The sequence below is a fragment of the Notolabrus celidotus genome, chromosome 1 (assembly GCF_009762535.1).
Source record: "Notolabrus celidotus isolate fNotCel1 chromosome 1, fNotCel1.pri, whole genome shotgun sequence".
Taxonomy (NCBI): Eukaryota; Metazoa; Chordata; class Actinopteri; order Labriformes; family Labridae; genus Notolabrus; species Notolabrus celidotus.
This window is the reverse complement of record NC_048272.1, coordinates 6,309,990-6,330,674: the sequence shown is the minus strand read 5'-3', so window position 1 is coordinate 6,330,674 and position 20,685 is coordinate 6,309,990. Positions and strand designations below refer to the sequence as shown.

General features: G+C 39.5%; 1 protein-coding gene and 1 long non-coding RNA gene across 2 annotated transcripts in view; one reads left to right on the top strand and one right to left on the bottom strand.

The window, feature by feature from the left end:
* tex264a (testis expressed 264, ER-phagy receptor a) overlaps positions 1 to 20,685 on the bottom strand; it is a 100,337-nt gene that overhangs the window by 10,366 nt on the left and 69,286 nt on the right. Inside the window, exon 3 of the mRNA XM_034692343.1 lies at positions 535 to 706. Within this exon, the coding sequence (XP_034548234.1) occupies positions 535 to 706 (172 nt within the window). The remainder of the gene's footprint in view (positions 1 to 534; positions 707 to 20,685) is intronic.
* LOC117819120 lies at positions 7,704 to 13,165 on the top strand. The gene is made up of 3 exons (XR_004632464.1): positions 7,704 to 7,824; positions 8,249 to 8,376; positions 12,973 to 13,165. It is a non-coding gene; the product is annotated as an uncharacterized LOC117819120 (long non-coding RNA).

Here is a 20,685-nt window from a genome sequence, read left to right as displayed (position 1 = left end):
TACTCACTCAAGGCATTCTGATCTGCAAAGCCTGGGTATAAAAATATGCAATGAGAGGTTCAAGACTAATATGCTTTAACAATATTTATCTGATATATACATATGTCTATACCTATACACACCTATATAGCGGATACCTCAACAGCAATGGCAGTGTTTGGAGGAATTAAAGCTCCTGTAAGGAGTTTTCAGTTTGTCAAATTTGTGCCCCCAGTGGACAAAGTGATACCTTTTGTACATGTTTAAGTGTTTTTTTTTTTCAATAAAATCTAACTATCACTCATTGAGGATGGTTGACAAATACAAATGACAAAAACAGAAAAAGACTGTTTAGGGGCAGTTAGTCACTTCCACTAACACCTACCCCTCGGCAGTAGTTTTAGACATTAAAAAGAATGTTTTAGAAATTCAGTCTTGTCACTGATGTTCTTGTTTCCTTTCTAGGCCATAAAGAGGGATCAATATACATTTCAGTCTGTTTCACAACTAGTCAAAACTCCACACAAGAGCTTCAAGAAATAAAAGAGGTATTACCTGTAATGTCAGTTCCCCTGTCCTCATCAGAGTCTTCTTCTTTAACGTCTGTTTTAACCTCCTCCTTCATCTCTGGAACAAAGAAGTCTGTCTGGCGAGACAGAGGAACCATGTAGTTGATGACATCTGAGCCACAGATCTCTATGGTGGGGAACGCACACAGTTTCCTCTCCTGTGAAAGCAAGAGCACAAAGAAGACACTTAGATGTATGAAATAAGGTTTATAAAAGTTACTTTAAATGTTCACTGTAGTCATTTACAGAAACTAAAAGAGGTCTGAATGTTTTGACAAACCAGCTCCAGAGACTTTAACAGTAATCAAGAAGGTGTGACCTGTTGAGCTGTGCAAACTGATGATATTTAGCTGGGATTGAAAATAAGAGGAGACAAGCAGATTTTATTATTGAAACTCTAACTAGCTCCTGTTATAAAATTAGACCAAACATTTACATTAAAAATCTTGGCAGTCTGCTTCTAAAGGATCCTGATATTCAGCTTTAACAACTGCTTAACACCCACACACATGGGAACATTTAATAGTACTATTTAAACCAGTATAAGCTCAGGCATAGTCAAAAGTGCATGGCCAAAGTGGACACTGGGCAACTCAAACTTTGATAGCACATTAACTAGATGTAAAGTAAAGCACAAGGGCTAATATTTTGCTATTCTCATTCCTGTACTTGGCATAAAATGAATGAGCCCAATCTGTGTCATTCACTTTAAAATCCAGGTGCATGATCACCTTGCAAAAGCGACCCATATAGTTGGTACAGCAAGAGAGCGTGGGAAATTGTTCTGCTAGTAGGGGTGCTAAAAGTGCAGAGTTTCTGTGGGTGTAGCATGAATCCAACAATGCCCTCTCTCTAAATAGAAGTCTGTTTGCTCTCCGGCCAGCTTTTGGTTGGTCAATGCAATCATTCTTTTCCAGAGAGAAACTCGCGAGCAATGTGTGTGTGATCAAACCTTATTACAACAGCAACAAAACCATCAGCACAAACATGATTTTGTACATTTGTGTCGTACAGAATGTGGGTTCTAGACCGAGCGGCAACCTCCGGTCTCAAACTATGGAGCCCATGCGGAAATGTTATAAACTGCAAGTCATGGAGAATCCGCTTGAAGCTGGCTGCAGAAACACCGGAAACCACATAGACGCCAATTCAAAAAAGACGAGCATTAATAAACATGTTTACAGCCTGGTTCAAGAAACGGCTTGGCTTATGTAGCTAATTTCTCTATCGACACACACTGAACAGTGGGTGAATTTTTTTCTAAAGTGACGGTTCAAAAGATATTAAGATTACGATTTTTTGCCCAAATAAGGACATGACTGACTTGACTCCCGGACGGGAACACATAGCTGTTGGCTAGGAGGCTCAAACTCCGCCCCTTTACATCACACTCTGCCTGGTTGATTTCTGCATTTCCAATATGGCTGCCGCCGTCGATTGGCTTCAAACAGCGCTCATGAACAGATGGGTGACGTCACGGATACTACGTCCATTACTTATACAGTCTATGTTCTAGACATACAAATGACACATGTCTTGGTAGCATACTGTATGTGCGCTGTAGTCTGCACGAGATAAACGTTAGAGCTGTGTGTTTTATCCTTATGCTCAACAGATCTTTTTAAATAGTCAGATTTATATCGTTCATTTATTTTGCTTAAATGAAGGCTGTCATATTATTGAAAAATATTGCATGCATGGGAAAAAATTATCTCAGCCAACTCATGGAAAAACTAGAGACATTCACTGTGAAGCCCATCTCTACTGACACCTCTCACATCTGGGTTAAAATATGAACACAGCTCAGAGTGACTGGGAATAAAAATATGGATAGTGTCGATAAGAGTGATGATCTTTGATGAGCAGAATCCCTCCGTCAAGTAGAAAATATCCGATGTTACTTTGTAGTGTCTTCACTTGGCTGACGTAACACTATGCATTTGACACATTAATATGAACATGCTCCACTATGTGATGCCATTAAAATTGCATAAGCACATCAATGTGTCTAGATTTGCACCCTCCAGTGGTGTGCACAAAAAGTGGAGAGTTTATAAATATTATACCATGTTTTATCTAAAGGGGACATTAACCTTGCATACTGTGGTTTTCAGGGGAAGGCAGAGATGCAGGCTATCCAATGTGCCATCAGAGCAGAGCTGGAAGATGCCTGGCTGAGCTGCACAGGCCTTTCCCAGCTATGATGGCTTACAAAGTGATGGATGAATGTTTAAGTATGAGCTAACATGCAGGAATACAGTATGTGAACATATTCCAGGAAGGTCATAATTTGCCATCTTTGCTGTTTAGTTAAAAACAAAACAAAAACAATAATATTAATACAGAGTATCAGGTCCCATTTCAAAGTTTAAGACTGTTTAAGAAGATGGATGGCATAACCGCTTCTTCAAAGCAGAGCAAAATCATTCAGAGATCGCTCTGGTGGCCGGCTGTAGTATAGGTCATAAAACCCACCTCTTCCATGTTAACTGATGGGACATGAGTGAAAATAAAAAGTACAAATACAGGTCAAACAAAATGTTCTCAATCATACTTTCTGACATGACAGTTACCATGCTGATTTATAAGAAAGTGTTATTTTTTCTGGGGAGTTTACTTATGATCAGTTATTTGATATTAAAAAGAGGGGAAGTGACTCCATGATTAACATCTCTGTGGACAAATGCGCGCTCCTGCAGCATTCATTATCAGATTAACCGAGTAGAAGTGGATGGTAAAAAAATAAAAAGCTGGAACCTCACTTCAGAGGTAGTTTCTGGGGATCCAGCTTACAATGAAGAGAGAGCAAGAGATCTGACTGACAAAATGCACAATGACTCAGTATCTTCTCCATTGATGACTTTATTATTAGTTTTGCATAAGCTTGCCTAATATTGCATACCATTCCTCTCATTAACACTTCATCTTGTAAATCTCAGTAAGATGTTCAAAGTAAATGGCACTAATGAAATACCAGAAGTGGATTGAAATTACATATGTTGGCAATAGCATTTGAGTTCGCAAAAAGTGATTTACCAAGCCAGGACACTGCTATTTGAAAGATTGTTATTGTTAAAGACATCATGATTATAGTCATTTAAAAGTATAAAGTAGCATGCAGTGCGATAATTCAACTGTAGTTTAAATGCCTTAGAACTATTGTACGGTAGTCAAGTACATGAGAAAATGTACCGGAGGAATACCCATGACTTGCGGATAAAGAAATTGTGTTACTAAAATCTATATTTTATAGAAAAACAAAAGTAAAAAATTCTACAAGACTTCAAGTTCAGTTTTTTATTTGAGCCTCTCAGGCCTGTAGTGACCAGTCTAGCTTGTTAAACCTCCTCTCTCCCTCTCCCTCTCTTTCTGACAGACATTACTACATCTAATACCACTTGAAGAAAACTGCAGGTGTTATTTCTACAAACTTGCTGCTGGAATAACACCTTTTATGCTGTATGGTACTTTTCGTGTCACTCCTCTTTTTTCAGAATCTCTCATGGTTTTCTTTCATTTCTTTTCCCCACATGGGCATGTTAGCAGATCACACCCTTTACACCCTACGACACAATACATTTCCCTTTATGTGAATTTTTATGCTCACGGTGGTTGGCCTCTGGCTGTGTGAGCGTTCTCTGAGTTTGAGAAATGTCTCCTCCCTAGATTTAACTGAATTCGCAGACTTGCAATGTTGCCATGGTTGTGCGACAAATGGGTCTATTCTGGTCTTTTCCGAGAGGGCAAGAAACACTCCGGATGGTCTTACAGCAGTCACCTGACTCATTTTTCCTCTGGGTCAGGGTGATCTAGGCTGATTGATTGGTTTTAATCTAATCCTCTGCAAAATAAGACTGTGGGAGATGGCATGAATCACCTGGCTGCTACACACAGGGGTTCCAGCCCCAGGCTGCCTATGCAAATGAGTACCCATCTCCTTGAACCCGCTCTGATAATGAGCTGGGAAATGGAGACAAAGACTGTTCACTATACAGTAGGCGCACACACTTGCATGTCTCCAAGGGATACTGTCACAGATAAGAGATGGAAAACAGCTTGTGAGAAAGGTGTGTACCAATGTGTGCAATAGTGACATTAACATTTAGCTTACTAGAACAGCCACTGTCTATTTGTGAGCGAGGTTTTTCACCCACGTCAGGAAGAACTGCAGGTTTTCATCTCTACCAAAACCTACATCACACCATCAACCAGTGGAGGAAGTCATCATGAAATCACCTCTTATTTCTCTTTGGTAGAAATGATAGACAACATCATACTGACTCAAATTTTCCTACAGTTGCAGGAGGTATTTAGTGCCACCCAGGCATTACTGTAGCCTGCATATACTATTCAGAGAGACATTATGAATGACTGGATTATTGGCCACTGTGGTTCATACTTTAAAATAACTAAGTCTAAGATATTTTTGGTGAAATAGTATTTAAGTTTTCATCGAACTTTAGTTGTGTTGTCGTCTGCGGGCCAAGTTAAAGCCACATTGTTGTTTACATTCCTTTCAAAAGCTTAATTTGAGGAAAGCAATTAGTCTAAAGTGCTGGCATACCATGATAACATTATTTTTGCAATAGTTGCTTCTGTTTATAGCTCATCATTAATAACCCAAACCAAAGAAGCCATGTTTTTGGGTCTGTTTGTGTCGTCAGCAGCATTCAGGAAAAATGAGAGCCAGGTAGTTTGGGATTTTAGCATCTGTATAAAGCTGTCCTTTTGTACTGTAACATGTATTTAGCAATATGGTAGGCCACTGCGTCCGTAAAATCACCCCATTTCTTACATTTTCTTTCATAAGGCATAGCACGTGTACTTAATGAATTTTGTAACGTGGATTGTTTCAATGCAGGGAGATGAGAAGGCTTCACGTTCTTGGTTGCAGCATGTACTTTTTGCTCTTTTTTGTATTCCATCCTGTGATGTTATATATCGTGGAAGAGATTTGTCATGCTAGAACTTTTTGTTGTAACCTGTTTCCGACATTCTCTACAGAATACATTACTCTGCTGCTGGTGTGAAATTTTAAACCTGAACCAATCTTTTACCGACCAGCTCCTCTTAGGTAATGTTGCTCCCAGCCTCATCTGTCTCCATGTTGTTGCTACATACTGGACTTCTTGTTGTCAATGTACCCACCTTATTTCAGACTGGATCCAAATCCAGTTTTGGCTGAATATAACCAACTAGTATTAATATCAACTAAATGATAAAACTGATTGCCAAATTAAATCAGAAGACTTTTAATTTTCCCTAGTTACTTGAATCCCTCAGTGTATTTTTGTTTGTGATTTGTATATGTCTTTCATGTGTTTATAGAGGTGGAAAATTGTCCAAAATAAACCCAAAACTTCAAAATAAGACTGTTTTTCAATTAAGTTGTCATGTTAATAGTTTCAGTGTGAGCATCCAATATTTGTACATGCATACCTAAAAAAAGAAGCTTGTACCTATTCATATTGAGTTTTTGAAAAATATAGATGTAATAAATAAATTCCCATTTGAGGTGAAGAAGTTTTGTCTCGGTAAAACAAAAGTTTGACCAAAACCCCAAAAAGTGGTTTAATTAGAAAATTTGCATATCACAGGACAGACTGGACTTTTGGCCTTTTGCAATTATTAATATGTAATTATTATATTCATTACAGTTCCATTTTAATATCCTGAGTTGTGACCTTTGAATTATTTAATACCACTCTCTGACTACGACATAACCCATTACGATTATCAGGTTCTTCTTATCATTCGCTCAGTTGTTAACATGAATCAGACAGTGAGATAGCTTCAAAACAGATGGTTATCTCTACACATTGACACAACTCCATTTGTGTTTGTTGAATGAGTTACAAGCACACGGAAAATGCAAACCATACAGGTATAAACCAACCGCCTTTAAAGGTGACATATCACGCTTTTTTCATCAATACATATTGGTCTAAGAAGTCCCCAAAACATGTCTTTAAAGTGCATTGCTCAAAAAACACTTTGAAATCAGATTTTGGTCTGCCTGAAAAACCCTCTTCTTCGTTCCTCCTCAGAACACTCTGTTTTCTCTCTGACCACGCCCCCTCCTGGATGTGCACTCGGCTCTCCAGCACGTTGATCTAATGTTTACATGTTGGCTGAATATACACGGCTGCTCAGAGATCACGTTACTTCAACCCTCTGAATCTGATCCAGAATCTGATCCTGACGGAGAGGCGCCTGCAGCAGGACCTTTCTGAACCATTGTTCACAGATTTAGTGTTTCTTGTTGTTTTATTTGTCAGTATGTAGACGTGTGTCTTGGTACACAGCTACAGCTACGACATGTAGCTATGTAGCTATGCTAACTAGCGCTAGCACTTATCCATGATAAATAAAAATCATCCACTAGATCTTCAAATCTGCAGACGTGGGGAGTAAAACCGACCTTTGTGTTTATTAAGACAGCCTACAACTAGCATGCCTCCCTCCTAAGCTCCTTGTTAGCACACATTTGTGCAGGTAATGAAAAACAGAGGAGGGATTCAGTATTATTTTATACAGTCTATGGACTGAACAATCTCCGAGCTCTGACTTGCGTCACGGATATTGTTGTTACGTAACAAGTCCACGGAAGTCTGAAACGGCTCGTTTCACACACATTTACAGAAAGGTGTAGAAATCAAAACAGGGGCAGAATGGATTTTTTTCATTCTCGGGGGGTTTGTAGACATGCCAGGGAAACATATTTCAGGTAGAGAACCATTCAAAAGTCGATTTTGCATGATATGTCACCTTTAAGACCTCATCAAATAGTGTTTCAGTTTTAATTAAGAATCTTCTGGATCAGTCAACCTTAGCACACATTACAGACAAGGTGGAAACCCCAAAGATAATTTGTAATATCAGTTTTTATTGGATTTTGAACAGTATTCTTTAGACGCATTAATTATTCCCTCCAAAGTCTGTAATTTCAGAAAGGGAATCTAGAATGTGTGAATATTTTGAAACTCTTTCTTCTTCACAATCCATGTGTGTACAATACTTTCAGGATGTTTATTGAGTGTCTGTTTGTATGCTTGTATTTTATTTTTAAAGGCGACCTTCCTTGAATGCTGCAGCAGGATTGTTTTGTCCAATCATAACATAGCAACTGTTGCTAGACACAGTAGGCCTGCCAGGCTTTGTGTTTCTCTGAAACTGACCAGTGTACGTGGCACTATAGTCCAGGTGATACCTGGTATTCTAAAAAAAACTTCTAACTAGCTTTCTACCAACAATCTTAACAGTGTTATTTCCAAAGGTAAGAGACATGTCATTAGTATGTTGTATCATTGTGTTGGGTCAAAGGTTACTTTCAAAAGTTCTTCAAGAACAAAGACATCCACTCTCAGGACCTTGAAATCATGATTACTGTTGTCTTAGCTGACGGACCAAAAAAGAGAAACTATCAACATCTATTATTAAGCAATGATAAGGGGCCCACGGAGGTCTTATCTTTAGAAAGTAGCCGCATTTCACTGACCAGTAATCCATACTGCCTCTCACTGGGGAAATGAATAAGGAAGTAGCCGACAGATTAAGCATGCCATCATAATTCAAACTCACTCCTGGCTTCAGCGTTTTAATTATGTGGCAAGCAAGATGCTCTGTTTCCACCCTGTGCCCTTTTCTGCGCTCAGCCTGCATGTCTTCTGTCTGATTTGTTTCTATCCATTTCCCTATAGTCTATCATGAAGTCAACATGCATCCACTTAACCTGCGTCTGTGTCTGGGAGCTGCTGAGATTGAAATGCGCTCTCCTGCAGGACACACAGAGAGGTACAGATGGGACCGGACCCTCTGAAAAAAACAGGTTAATCATTCCTCCCTGCCACCTCAAAGCAGTCAATATTTATGATCATCACAGTAACATCTAGTCTATCAAGGCTGATCCATCATTCTGGGCAGTGTAAAAAAACAAACTACCAAGTGCAAAGAAAAACAGTTTTTATCAGTTTCACTGACCCAGTATTTTCCACAGACCATTACCTTCTCCTAACCCTCATAATGGCTCCAAAAAATGGGTCACTCTCATGGCCTTGCTCAATGTTATGTAACCTCCCTCTTAAAAATTAATGACCTTGCTGCACTCAAGTGTTTAGTCTATTCAGCTTAAATTGGTGGAAGACAAGTGGTTGAATAGAAGTAATCCTTGTACCAAATAAAATATATCTGTACTTTATCTCCTTGGGCAAATCACAGTGCTCCATTGCACAATGTCTACTTGCAAAATAAAGGGACGTAGACTCTGCTCAGGATGAAAAAATGAAAACTTGCCAAGCTTAGAACACAATTGTGACTCTTTTGATACTACATTTATCACTTAGGGTTTTCAATGAACAAAAGAAAAAAGTTCGACTCCCAGTATTCAAGTACAAATAAACATAGTACATAGTAAACATAGTTTTTTTTAGATCTTCTTCCATGTTGTGGCTCTCATGTGTGATTTATTGTTTTCTCTATCTCACAGTATAAACACAGAGGTAGTCTCAGTGATGTCCCCCACTGGTTTCTGACGTCCCAATGAAAAAAATTCACTCCATGTTAAGGCTGATTTATACTTCTGCGTCGCCCCTACGCAGCAGGGGCTGACGCATGAGCCCCACAAACTTGTGCGTCGATGTGTCCGTGTCGCGCAGCAATTCTCCTCCGAAACGCTTGAGGGCAGTGTGGTCTCTCTGATAGCCGGTCGCCTGCTTCCGGTCCTGCTACGATCTCTGTTTACTTTTCCACATCGATTCAGAGCGTGTTATGTTAATCTACAGCTGATACATGTTGCTGTTTATCATACAGACATGATTACATGAAGAATAGAGAGGAGGAGATAAAATACACGGCCGATGTGCGGCCGATGTCCGGGATCCCGGAAGTGCTGTGAATGCGGGAAAGACAAAGCCGTTGAGCGGACCAATCACAGAGCTTGCGGTCCGCGTCGGCTCTACGCGTAGTTACATTTTGGAGGAGGTGCACGTCAGCTACGTGCGTAGGCCTCTGCGTAGGTACGGGAGCTACGAGGACCTACGGCGTAGGCTACGCAGTCGATTCGACGCAGAAGTATAAATCAGCCTTTAGTGTGTATAAATAAAGAAATTAGTGATCTAACCACAACCTTGTTCTGTACCAGGCTGTAAAACATGGGCAATTCACCCACTGGTTTCTGTAGCAGCGTCTTGAAGCCCAGAGATGGTGGTCACCATATTGGACACACTGACTTAAACTAACTTTCGTTGACCTGGCAAGAAATTAAGAGGCAGAGTTGAGGCAGGCCTTTGGCCTCCTGGCAAACAGCTAAAAATGGCCCACCCATCCTCCAAGTCAGACACGGCACTAATTCAGCCTCATCATGCAAAACTTGTAACCTTAATTTCTTTAAAAAAAAATATTTTAAGGAAGTTCATACCCTCTACAGTGAGGTACTTAAAGAGAAATTGGCCATTCAGATGGAATTATTTTTTTTACCAGGCTGTAACATGTTTATTTCTGCTGTAGAGATAGGCATGTTAACATGGATGAGAACTGGGTCTTCTGAGCTTTTGGAGTCAACTTCAAGTGGACGCTTGAGGATGTACTGTGGTTTTTAGCATCTCTGCTTTTTACACTTAAGGTTGCTGATTGACCTGTATGCTACTTTTTTCGTTTTTTAAATGTCCTTTATCTAGCAGCTCCAAACCAATTGCCCAATTGATTTGTCCAAATACTCTTACTCCCCATTCAAACTGCCTTCAAAACAATAAAACAGAAAGTGGAATAATAGCAATGAGAATGAATAACTTAGTTTTGTGGCTTTGAAATAGACTAAAAATATGCATTTCCTTGGCTTTCAGTTGATGTTTCTTACTTCTATGAGGCATGACTAAAACAAGAAATAATAAAAGTGATACCTAGCCTCATCCTTGGGGGGTTTGGTTTCATATTGAATCTAATGAGTAGACAGAAACAGTGTAGTAGGTACAGGGTCTCAGAAGGAGACTGAGAAAAAAAAACCCATAATCAAGCAAGTAAATGTGCGATACAATAACATATCCAGCCATGGAAATGTCTTTAACACAGATCATAGGACATGGGTCCAAACATTAATTCTGCTGATGTGCCCTTGACCAAGACACTGAAGCACCTGCATCCCCAGGGTGCTACTCTGTAGTTGACCTTTTCCCTTCATTGGAAAATACAAGCAGTAATTTCCCCAAAAATCAATAAAAGTATCACATTTTCTTTTATGACCACTCACCATTAAGCCTCGGAGGAACAGTATAATTGTTATTCTTACAATCAAAATGAGCCCTATAACTTTAATTATGACAGAACACAAACAGTATTTCAGAGACCAAACTGTATCGAAAAAAACAACATGGAGAAAAATGAAAAGAAACAACTAATCCTTGGTGTAAATTGTGGACAAGGTTGAACTCTTAACAAGTCTTAATAGGATTTCTACTCTCATAAGCAATTTGAGGAGGAAATTAGTGCTGCTAAAGGCACTTAATTTAATTGGCCGGTTCATTACATGCTGATGTAACTAGTCATTGGGGTAAATAGTGAATGATTAGAAAGACTGTCTGCAATAAGGTGTAGTAAGTGTTTGTGTGTTTGAGAACGATATGCCGGTTAGGCCAGCTTAGGCCAGTTAGGAACAGATAGATAGAGGAGGGTCTCATGGGGGATCCCAGAGTCTGTGACCTCTCTGGCAGATGTTCTGTGAGGGCGCTTCACAACAAACCTCTCAAATAGAAATACCGATTACAGGGATAGTAAACGGATAACAAAGCTATAGGTGCAAAGGTTAACAGAAAATTAACACTCTATTTATAATGTCCATAATAGTAAAAGCAGACTTCAGGGGTTGGGGTGGGGGGGCTGGAGACATCACTTTGGGCTTTTGTTTTATGAGAATTTTCTTCACAATTTTGACATTTATATGAGTAAAGATTAATCAATTAAAGCTCCTGTGAGGAACCTTCTTTTTATGTTGATTTTGGCACCCCCTGTGGACGAAGTGGCGCCTCTTGTCTTATATTAAGATATTTTAACATTGTCAGATGATCAGAGTCAAAATGGTATCACTTGTGTGGTCATCTTTCACAGTTTCAGCAATTTCAACTTACAAAACATTTGCCACAAGTATTTGGAGAAGAAGAAAATATCCTGAAGTTTGAACAAACATATTTTTTATGTCACCTTAAAAAAAATCATCACTGCTACAAAGTTCTATTGAGGCAGTACAAAGTAGTAATAGCTGCAGCTAGCATTAGCACCAATAATAGTTGTCATATTCTATTCTATTTTATTTGATTCTATTCTATTTTACCTTTGTCATTGCTATTATTATTGGGATTATATTTTTTTAACTACGTTAGTACATTGTTGTATTCCCCTGTCCCATGTTGTTAGCTGCTGTAACAAAATAATTTCCCCCAACGGGGGACCAATAAAGTATATATCTATATCTATCTAATAAAATGGCCAGGGCCATAGTACCGATTTGACATCTGCATAAGGTTTGCCAGAGACAACCCAAAGCTGAAGCAATTTTGACAAAATCAGTAAGTTTATAGCACTTATTGACCCAACGTTTGTCTGAGGTAGGAGAACGAGGATGTCGACAGGTAACGGCATATTTGGAACAGATTCCAGAGGCACCAGAACTGTGTAGACGTATCCCTTACTGGCCTGTGTAATATGATCTCTACACAGATTCACATTTTGAAACATCAGCAATATAGGTTTTACCTAGAAATACTGTAAGTATTGAGCTAGTCAAGTGAGTCTATTATTATTGCTTGTGTTTTAATAGTGATTCTAGTTAGAATTGGTAAGTATAGAATTTCAATGCTCATCACTAAATCTTAGCCTTTCTTACACTCTGTTTTTCCTAAACTATACTTTTCTGAATTAAAAAGATGTAAAAAAAAAAAAGATTTGTAATGCAATCAGTATCAGCCATAAGGAGCAGATTAGTATGCCTGATCGGTAATGGTTCAAAATAAAATCCATGTTATGCATCCCTAAAGTTTTGTCGTCTTCATACTCAGTTAAAAACTTCTAACAGGAGCGTTCATTTTAAATAGGTGTTTAATTGATTAGTCATAAAGAAACAATCGTAAACTGCAGCTCTATAACCCCCCTTGGATCTGGACACACTGTGTCACTTTACTCACCATCAAACTTGAAGATGTTTTTACTTTAGATTACAGTAGCAGAGGAGCATTATACACTCATACTAAAAAAGGATGTATCATCCTCTTTGAAATGTATAGTGTCCTCTCAGTTCTTATGAGTATCACACACTAACAATCTTCCACATCCAGATGTAGCTTGAAAGACATGGCATCAAGGAGCCATTTTCAAAGACCAGTGCATTAGCTTCGTTCTTGTTTTCATGTTTCATCTCTAACCTAGAGTTTGTTTGCAGCTCAGAGGCTCTTCTGGCTGATAGCCAGGAAGAAAAACAGACAGGAGACAGTGGAGAATCTCGCTCTCAAGAGGCGATCGGACAAAGTGGAGAAAAAAAACACAGCAAATAACCAAATATCAAGAGGTCTAAACTGGAGCCCATCCAACAAAAAGAAGAAGTTTTACAAGCTTTGTTTCAGGCATTTTCAGAAACACAGTGTTGTTCCATTGTTTTGTTTTATAAAAATTGAGAAGTGTGTGCCTATGGCATGATTATCCAATCCTTATTCCCAAGGAATTGGCGAAATATAGATCATCGCACTGATATCCTGCAACCAACATAAAGGAATTTTATCTTAAGTGTAAAAACTGTGGAAAAGGCCCTACACACTGAAACAATTATAAAGCTGTTCAAATACATAATACAAAACTCAAAGGAAGATTTAAAAAAAAAAAAACGTTTAACACTGACAGTTAATGAACATCATCCTCAACCAAAACCCTAAGATTCCATGGAAGTTGAAAGGCGAGTGCTCATTTATTTGGACTAGAAATGCACCATCCTACTCTTACTTTCACTCTTGTTCGCCAACACATAAAACTCAGCTGGGCTCTGAATGTCCTGTGGTGTTCCCTAGACAATGGAAGGTGTTCTAGGAAATTCAGAAAATCACAAACTTAAGTAGAAGGAGACACAGTGGGCAACTCTTCATCAGAAACACTGGGATTCTTTTGACCTGCACAATGTAGGATTAATGGTAGAGGAAAAGAAGATCAGAGCATGCATTTGGTGAGACCACATGCTTTGTATCCTGACTGCAGTGAACATTACTGCCTCTTGACTGTAAGGCTGTCAACATTTTTAAAACTCTGATACTTTTCAATACAATGTGCTTTAAAATAATACAATAACCGTCCTTTTTCAGACCACTAATGCCTATAGGGGAGAAAAAAAGGATCCACACTGATATTTTCAACCAGAACCTGCCGCGGCAAATGAAAGAAAGGGAGAGCGTGGTCAATCAACGTAGGGATAAGGTTAAGAGAGAGATTAACAGTAATGTAAACAACATGTTTACATTACGTTTACATGACTACTGACATTTTTTGTTGTTTTCTGATTGTTGTGCTCTAAGAACACGTCCACACCTCTGCACAAATGCTCAGGAAGGAGTCACATTCTATTCGCTTGTTGGTGAAGTCGCGCTTCCCCCTGTCAGCTGTGTGTGTCTCTGCCCCGCTGTGTGTCACAGACACTTACCCTCCTAATTAATTGGCAAATACTGATCTTTGTCATGTTCTTTTAGTATCCAATAAAGACACACATGTTCTTTTGTGCCAGCTTAATTGTACCAATATCCAAAATGAAAAGAGCAACAACTAGAAAAATGCAGCAAGTTGTAAAACTTTCTTTATTTACTTTAAATTACAGATCATTTCTTAGTTGTCTATGTGGGTAGCACCCTCAGTGGAGTCTGAGTTCACTCTTCATCTTTATTGAGGTCAAAGGTTACTACATGATCAAGAATTGTCCAAACTGCACAACCGCAAACTTGAGTCCAGTGATAAAAAAAGTGGTATAAATTGGCTGTCCTGCTTCACAACCATACAGTAACTGATAATATAGCATAGCATATATATATATATATATATATATATATATATATATATATATATATATATATATATATATATATATATATATATATATATATATATATATATGTGTGTGTCCTGTGTGTTCAGATGTGTCCGGTGTGTTTATATGTGTCCAGTGTGCATATATGTGGGATGAGGTGCACAATTGTTGTGAGGCTGGGTGGATGTTTATTTTTCAATGTGTTTATACATGTATTCTTGTACAGACGGTGACAACAAATCTCCTTATTAAGGACAAATAAAGATCTATCTATCATAGCATTGCATATCATTGAAAAGTTAAGCAATATACAGCTAACTTTCACTTAAATGCCTAAGTTGAGTTCAATTTAAAGCTGCCACTGTTCTGAGTAATGGGTTTGGTTGTCAGGTTGTTACACTCAAAAAAAAAATTGAAGGTTGCAAGAAGCTTGTACTGTGTTTGTACTAGGGATGTACATTTTAAGTATTTTCCGTGATCGATTTTTGGAAATGTTAACGATCAATTATCGATTAATTGATACAAAAAAAACCATTATTATTCTTACGTCAAAAACTATGCCAAATAGGTTGTTTTCCCCCTAGATTGTATTTTCTACAGCAACAAAATGCATATAACTGACGGGATTGAATACGGGCACACGTTTGACACGCAGAATATCAACGATCAGGCTCATTAAAATATTCTCCGTGGACATAATCTTATAAAGTGAAGGCTCATAATACTAACAGAAAAGTACTTCAGACTCACAGTGTCCAGTTTTCTGTTTACTCGTTCTTATTGAGAAAAATAAACATGTGTATTCGGTCAGGTGTCAGCCAGGAGCACAACCGGGTCATAATCAGTCCCGCTGGAGAAAAGCCCAGACGGCTCTGATGTTTCTGATCTGCAAACGTAGCGTACCAGAATTTCCCACCTGTCTGTTGCCTTCGTATCCAAAGGTGGGAAATATCCTGTTTAAAGCTGTCAACCTTTGTGTCCGTGTTGTTGTTGGCAGCAGTTTTGTATTGATCCTCTTTTAAAAAGCGCACGTGGAGACCTGACGCACAGCCGCAGCCGCCAGCTGAGCGTCTCCGCTGTGCGCAACACCTTTACCAGCTGGTTCACATCGAAACATGCTTTAAACTTAAAACACCTCCCTGATAGCTGAGTGTAATATGAGACCACATGATGTTTGTTCCACGTGACGGAAAATTGATAACAAAAATGTGTGTTTCGAGTAATTTCTTAACAATCAATTAATCGATAATCGATTAATTGTGGTCATCCCTAGTTTGTACCAAAGACTGTATACGATTGATCAAGACATCACTTCATTCCAGTTGTAAAAAAATGAAAAAAAGCCAAACTAACCCCTGCAACAGATATTGACGTTGTTGGAATCAGAGTGCTGGCATAATTCTAACCAAAACACACATTCAACTTAATGATAACATGATAAAGAACGCAGATCATAGCATAGCAGCCTCTTGTGTGGATAGTTCAATGACTCTTGGATTAGTGTTCGTTACTGTTCTCTCTTCCTAGTGGGCACCTCATGAGAAAAGAATAATGACACAGATTGAGATCAAATATGCAAAGTGAAAATGATTTAGTGAAACCTTAAAGACTGTCTTCAGTTGAATGTCTCCTTTAAATGTCCCTCACTATTGTTCAAAGATGATCCTGAGACGGAAAAAGCTGTTGTCTTGCTATTTGTGAGGTTCGGTGACAGCACACCTCTGCCTCAGGGGAGAGACTTGAGATATGGCTGAGGAGAGGTGGTGAATAATGAAAGGAAGACAGAGCGTTCATTCAGCCCTATATTCACAGTGGTCCTCTCCAACTCACATGAATCCTGTGGCAACAAGAAGTAAGACCCTAGCCCAAAGCTATGGATGTGAGCCACCTCATCACAATGGGTTATGTACAGGACACACACAAATGTATGGACACACTCTGACACACACTTCTATTTTAAGGTGGATGATTTCTCACCCTGCTCCCCAGGCTCGCCAAAAGGAAAATTAATACAAAAGCCGGGCGACTCATGGTGACAATTGGTGACAGCCTCCTGAGTTCTCTCTCTCCCTTGGTCTATTTACTCCCACTACACCATTACAGCCACCTAAGTCCACCCTGCTCACACCCACCATAACCTCCTCTTTCCCTACCTCTCTGTGGAGAGGGATGAAAACTCTACTTCACACCTCTATGGAGGTGTCCAATTCAAAGTGTCCCTTATGGTCGCACTTCCCGGAACTGAGCATTTTCATTGTGCCTGCAGTGGGGCTATTTTCTGCATCCGTCTTAACAAGCCCAGACCTCCTCCTTCACTCTTCCATGCCCTGGTGGAAGAAGTGTGCAAAGATAGCTGTGAGTGGATGTAGCTTGAATCTAAGGACTGAATTGGCATTGCTCTAATGACTGTGGGGCTGGAAGAGTGGAAGTTAGGGCGATGGGTTTGTTGCAACCTCTCCATGCACCCGTGCAATCAATAAGCAGAATCATTGGATGAGCTACAAGTATAGTGACTCTGTCAGCAGCTGACATGGTCTCCAAAGCTCCTCCACAATTGATGTGGTGAGCTGGAGAGAGGTGAGAGGCAATAAGAGTGGCTAGTCTCCCAGATGTGGATTATAAACCTCCCATCCCTCAAAACCACTGTGCTTCTTCACCACCAGGGAGCTCTTTCACGTGAAAGAGGAAATGAAAAAAACTGGTCAATTCACAGTGAAACCACAGAATGTGTTTGATTTGCTCTGTTCCACTACACCGTATCTACCTATGTGTGTTGACTCATACCATTTTTAAACGCTCACTGATAAAGTTGCACTCATATTTGAGCCAAGCTAGCCGCAAAGGGTGTGGTGGGTCAGTGGTGTTGGGTTCAATACTTTGGTGAAGACTTTAATATCTCAAGAATTATTGGCTGGATTACCATGAAGTTTCAAATGACATTGAAGTCCCCCCTAAGATGAATCCTAATGACTTTGGTGATTCACTTGCCTTTCGAGCTAAATGTAGTTGACTTGCCATGAAATTTGGTACAGAGGGGCATGATGCCAAAGTAATGGGTCCATTGAAATCTGTTAATTAACAGTGAGCTACACCAGCAGAGTCCAAAAAGCAGAATAATTGCAGTAACTAACTTATGTATTAACACAATTTTATTATTTCTAATTAAGGGTTCACAAAAAATATAATGTATGCCAACAGTTAATGACTTTTCGTGTAACTCCACAATAAGAAGAATTCAATTTGTAGTTTTAACCGAGATGACACAAATTTTAATTCTAGTAACTTTTGTGATCACTTCATTTTCACTTCACTCCGGCTCACGTTCGGCTAACCCCTCAACAAACTCCATGTAGTCAGCCCAGTTTATAGCGAGGACGTCAAACAAAAACTCCTCGCCGTCGGACTCAGACGAAGCTGGGTGAGGAGAGGGTCATGCCGTGCAACCGTAGCCTTTCCCAGCACCTTCTCGACAAAAGCGACTCGTCTTTCCAGGGTGGAATGCCGGAGCTGGCGACAAAAAGCACAAGACTCGGGCTCAGTCAACGCTCTCCTGGCTTGGACTATCCCAAGGCAGAGGGGACATGCCTCGTGCTGGTTCTTCTCATGCAAAGAGAAGCCGCATCCCTGTGGACAGGGGCGAACAGAAGACTTCTCCTCACTTTAGCCTTGGTGCTCACCCCGAAACACAAGGTAAAATACACTCCTAAATAGTGTTCCACGGGCAGCTACACTCGCCAAAGAGGCAGGGGTAGCTAATACCAACAGGGGCAGTTAAGCTAAGTCAGAGCTGGCAGTAGCCAACAGCAGAGAGAGAGCTAACTAGCAGTACCTAGCCAGCTCAACTCGGTAGAGGTGTTCTTAGCAAGGGGAAGAAAATAAGAACTGAGAGATGACTGTGACGACGGCTGTATTTATGTGCAGGTGGAGCTTCACATACGTCATCACAGATCATCTGCCTTAAAGGCGTGAATAGAGGTGTCTTCAGTCAGGGCGTGATATCCCATACTAAATGTGCACCATGTGAATTGACTGAAAGGGAACCAGCAAAGGTACCAATTTTATCCACAGGGGTCGACAAAATTGCCACAAACCAAAAGTTCATGCCGGGAGCATTAATTTGCTTTAGTTAGATAATTCCAGCATGCTAACATGCAAAAAGACTGTGGTATAAGTCATATGATGGTAATGTGAGCACAGAAGCTAATATTGTTGCTGAGCTGAAATAACTATCTCTCTGTGTACAGCCTTAATGTTGAAGCAAGACTTGTATATTATTAGTCTTATTAGTGATTTATACTTCTTGTTTTAACATTTGACCTGCTTTTGCTGTGGATGTTTGTCTTTATTTGATATTGGTCAACTATTCTGCATTGAAAACTTTTGTTTTGTTGAAATTTTCTTTTTAGTTTCTGTGTTTGTCAACATTTTGGATTCAGTTATTGGCTGTGCAGTGTAACACCGTTAAGGGGAATGAGCTGTCCTTCATTTTTTTCTACATTGTAATCATATCGATACTTTCCCTCAGAGCATTATTTTCCCTGTAATTTGTGTCTTAAAAAGGGAAACTGAATCCTGGTTGCAAGTAAATATAATACGAGGATAACCGGGTTTCTCTTAATCCCCTTCACAGTATTTTGGGTTCTCATTTACATGATGTTCATGAAATCAGGTTAAAATGGAAAAAGAACAATCACAGGATTACTTGAGTGCATCCAAACACTCTAAGCGAGCTGCATTAGAGCTCTAAATACATGGAGGAGGAAACTTAATATGCTTCCAAGGCCTGAAATAAAGACTAAAAGAGAAAAGAGTAAACTTGCAGAAGCTGTGAGACTTTCTCTGAAAACTGATTCAACAGAAAGCATGAGGCCATTAGAGAAACCATTGGAGAAGCTTGTGGTCAATTAGTTCTGGCTTAATGCTTCAGAATTCAGTGAACCATTGCATGGATACAGAGGATATGGAAATAAATGAATAAGAATAGTGATTAGTTTTAAACAGGCTGACAGATTCCCTCCTCTAATTGAGATCTTAATCTGAGAGTCTAATGTTAAAGATATTCACATCTCTGCTCTAATGAGATACTATTAGAAGGAGGGGATGTGGACAGAGAGATGGGACAATGTCTTATTTTCTCCTGCAGGCTTCTCATGTTCAGAGCACCTTAAATACACTATATACCATATAAAATATGAATACTCAACACACTGCTACAGTTTCTGTGCACCAGCAAACCTGGAGGCATTAAGAAGGCCTGAGGTAGTTTTTATTACTGAATCATTTCTGACCTGTCAAGCAAAGAGGGCTCAATTTTACAGAAGTGGCATTTTGTGAGGAGCTTCAGCGTGATAATTAAGCTCCCAAAACCCCCAAAACCTAAAGCAGTTCATTAGAATTGTGTACTTTCCTGTGGCATCTCATTGCAAAGCCAATCAGTCTTATATGTGCATCTTTTCCAGACATAATTAACAGTTGAGGAAAGCAGAAGAAGCAAAATATATAATAGGGACGGTGTCCAAGGATGGGAAAAGGTTTGATTAATGTAGCGGTAATGAGTTCTGGCTAGTGTTTTGCAAGATTTGGCCAATTTATAAAATGACAGACAGGGGAAGTTATAGCAAAAGGAACAGCAACTTTTATAAAGGACCTGCACAGAACGGAAAACACATAATTGGTGATTAAAATCATAAAAATTAATCCATAACAGAGAGGAATTCTGTTGTCCAGGCTTCACTTCATCCATTGTCCTTCACAAAGTCCTCGCCTGCCTGGCCTTGTAGCCCCAGAAATGAGCCATCAGGCATTCTACCACCTCTCTATGAATAAACCATGGGTACCATCCTTGGCATTCACACAGGAAGAGGGCACACACCCGCTCACAGTACACATGTGGTCAAGGTGCACACAGAGGAACAAGCAACTGACAGGAAGACAACAAAAAGGGCTCATTAGCCTCTTGAACCCTTTTTTTCTCATCAAAATTCCTATTAATTTGCATTCCAGTGACACAGAAACATCACACTGACTGCATTTTCTGTATCATATTGGTTTGTTTAAATATTTAATGTTTCATTTAGTAGCTTCATCCCATTA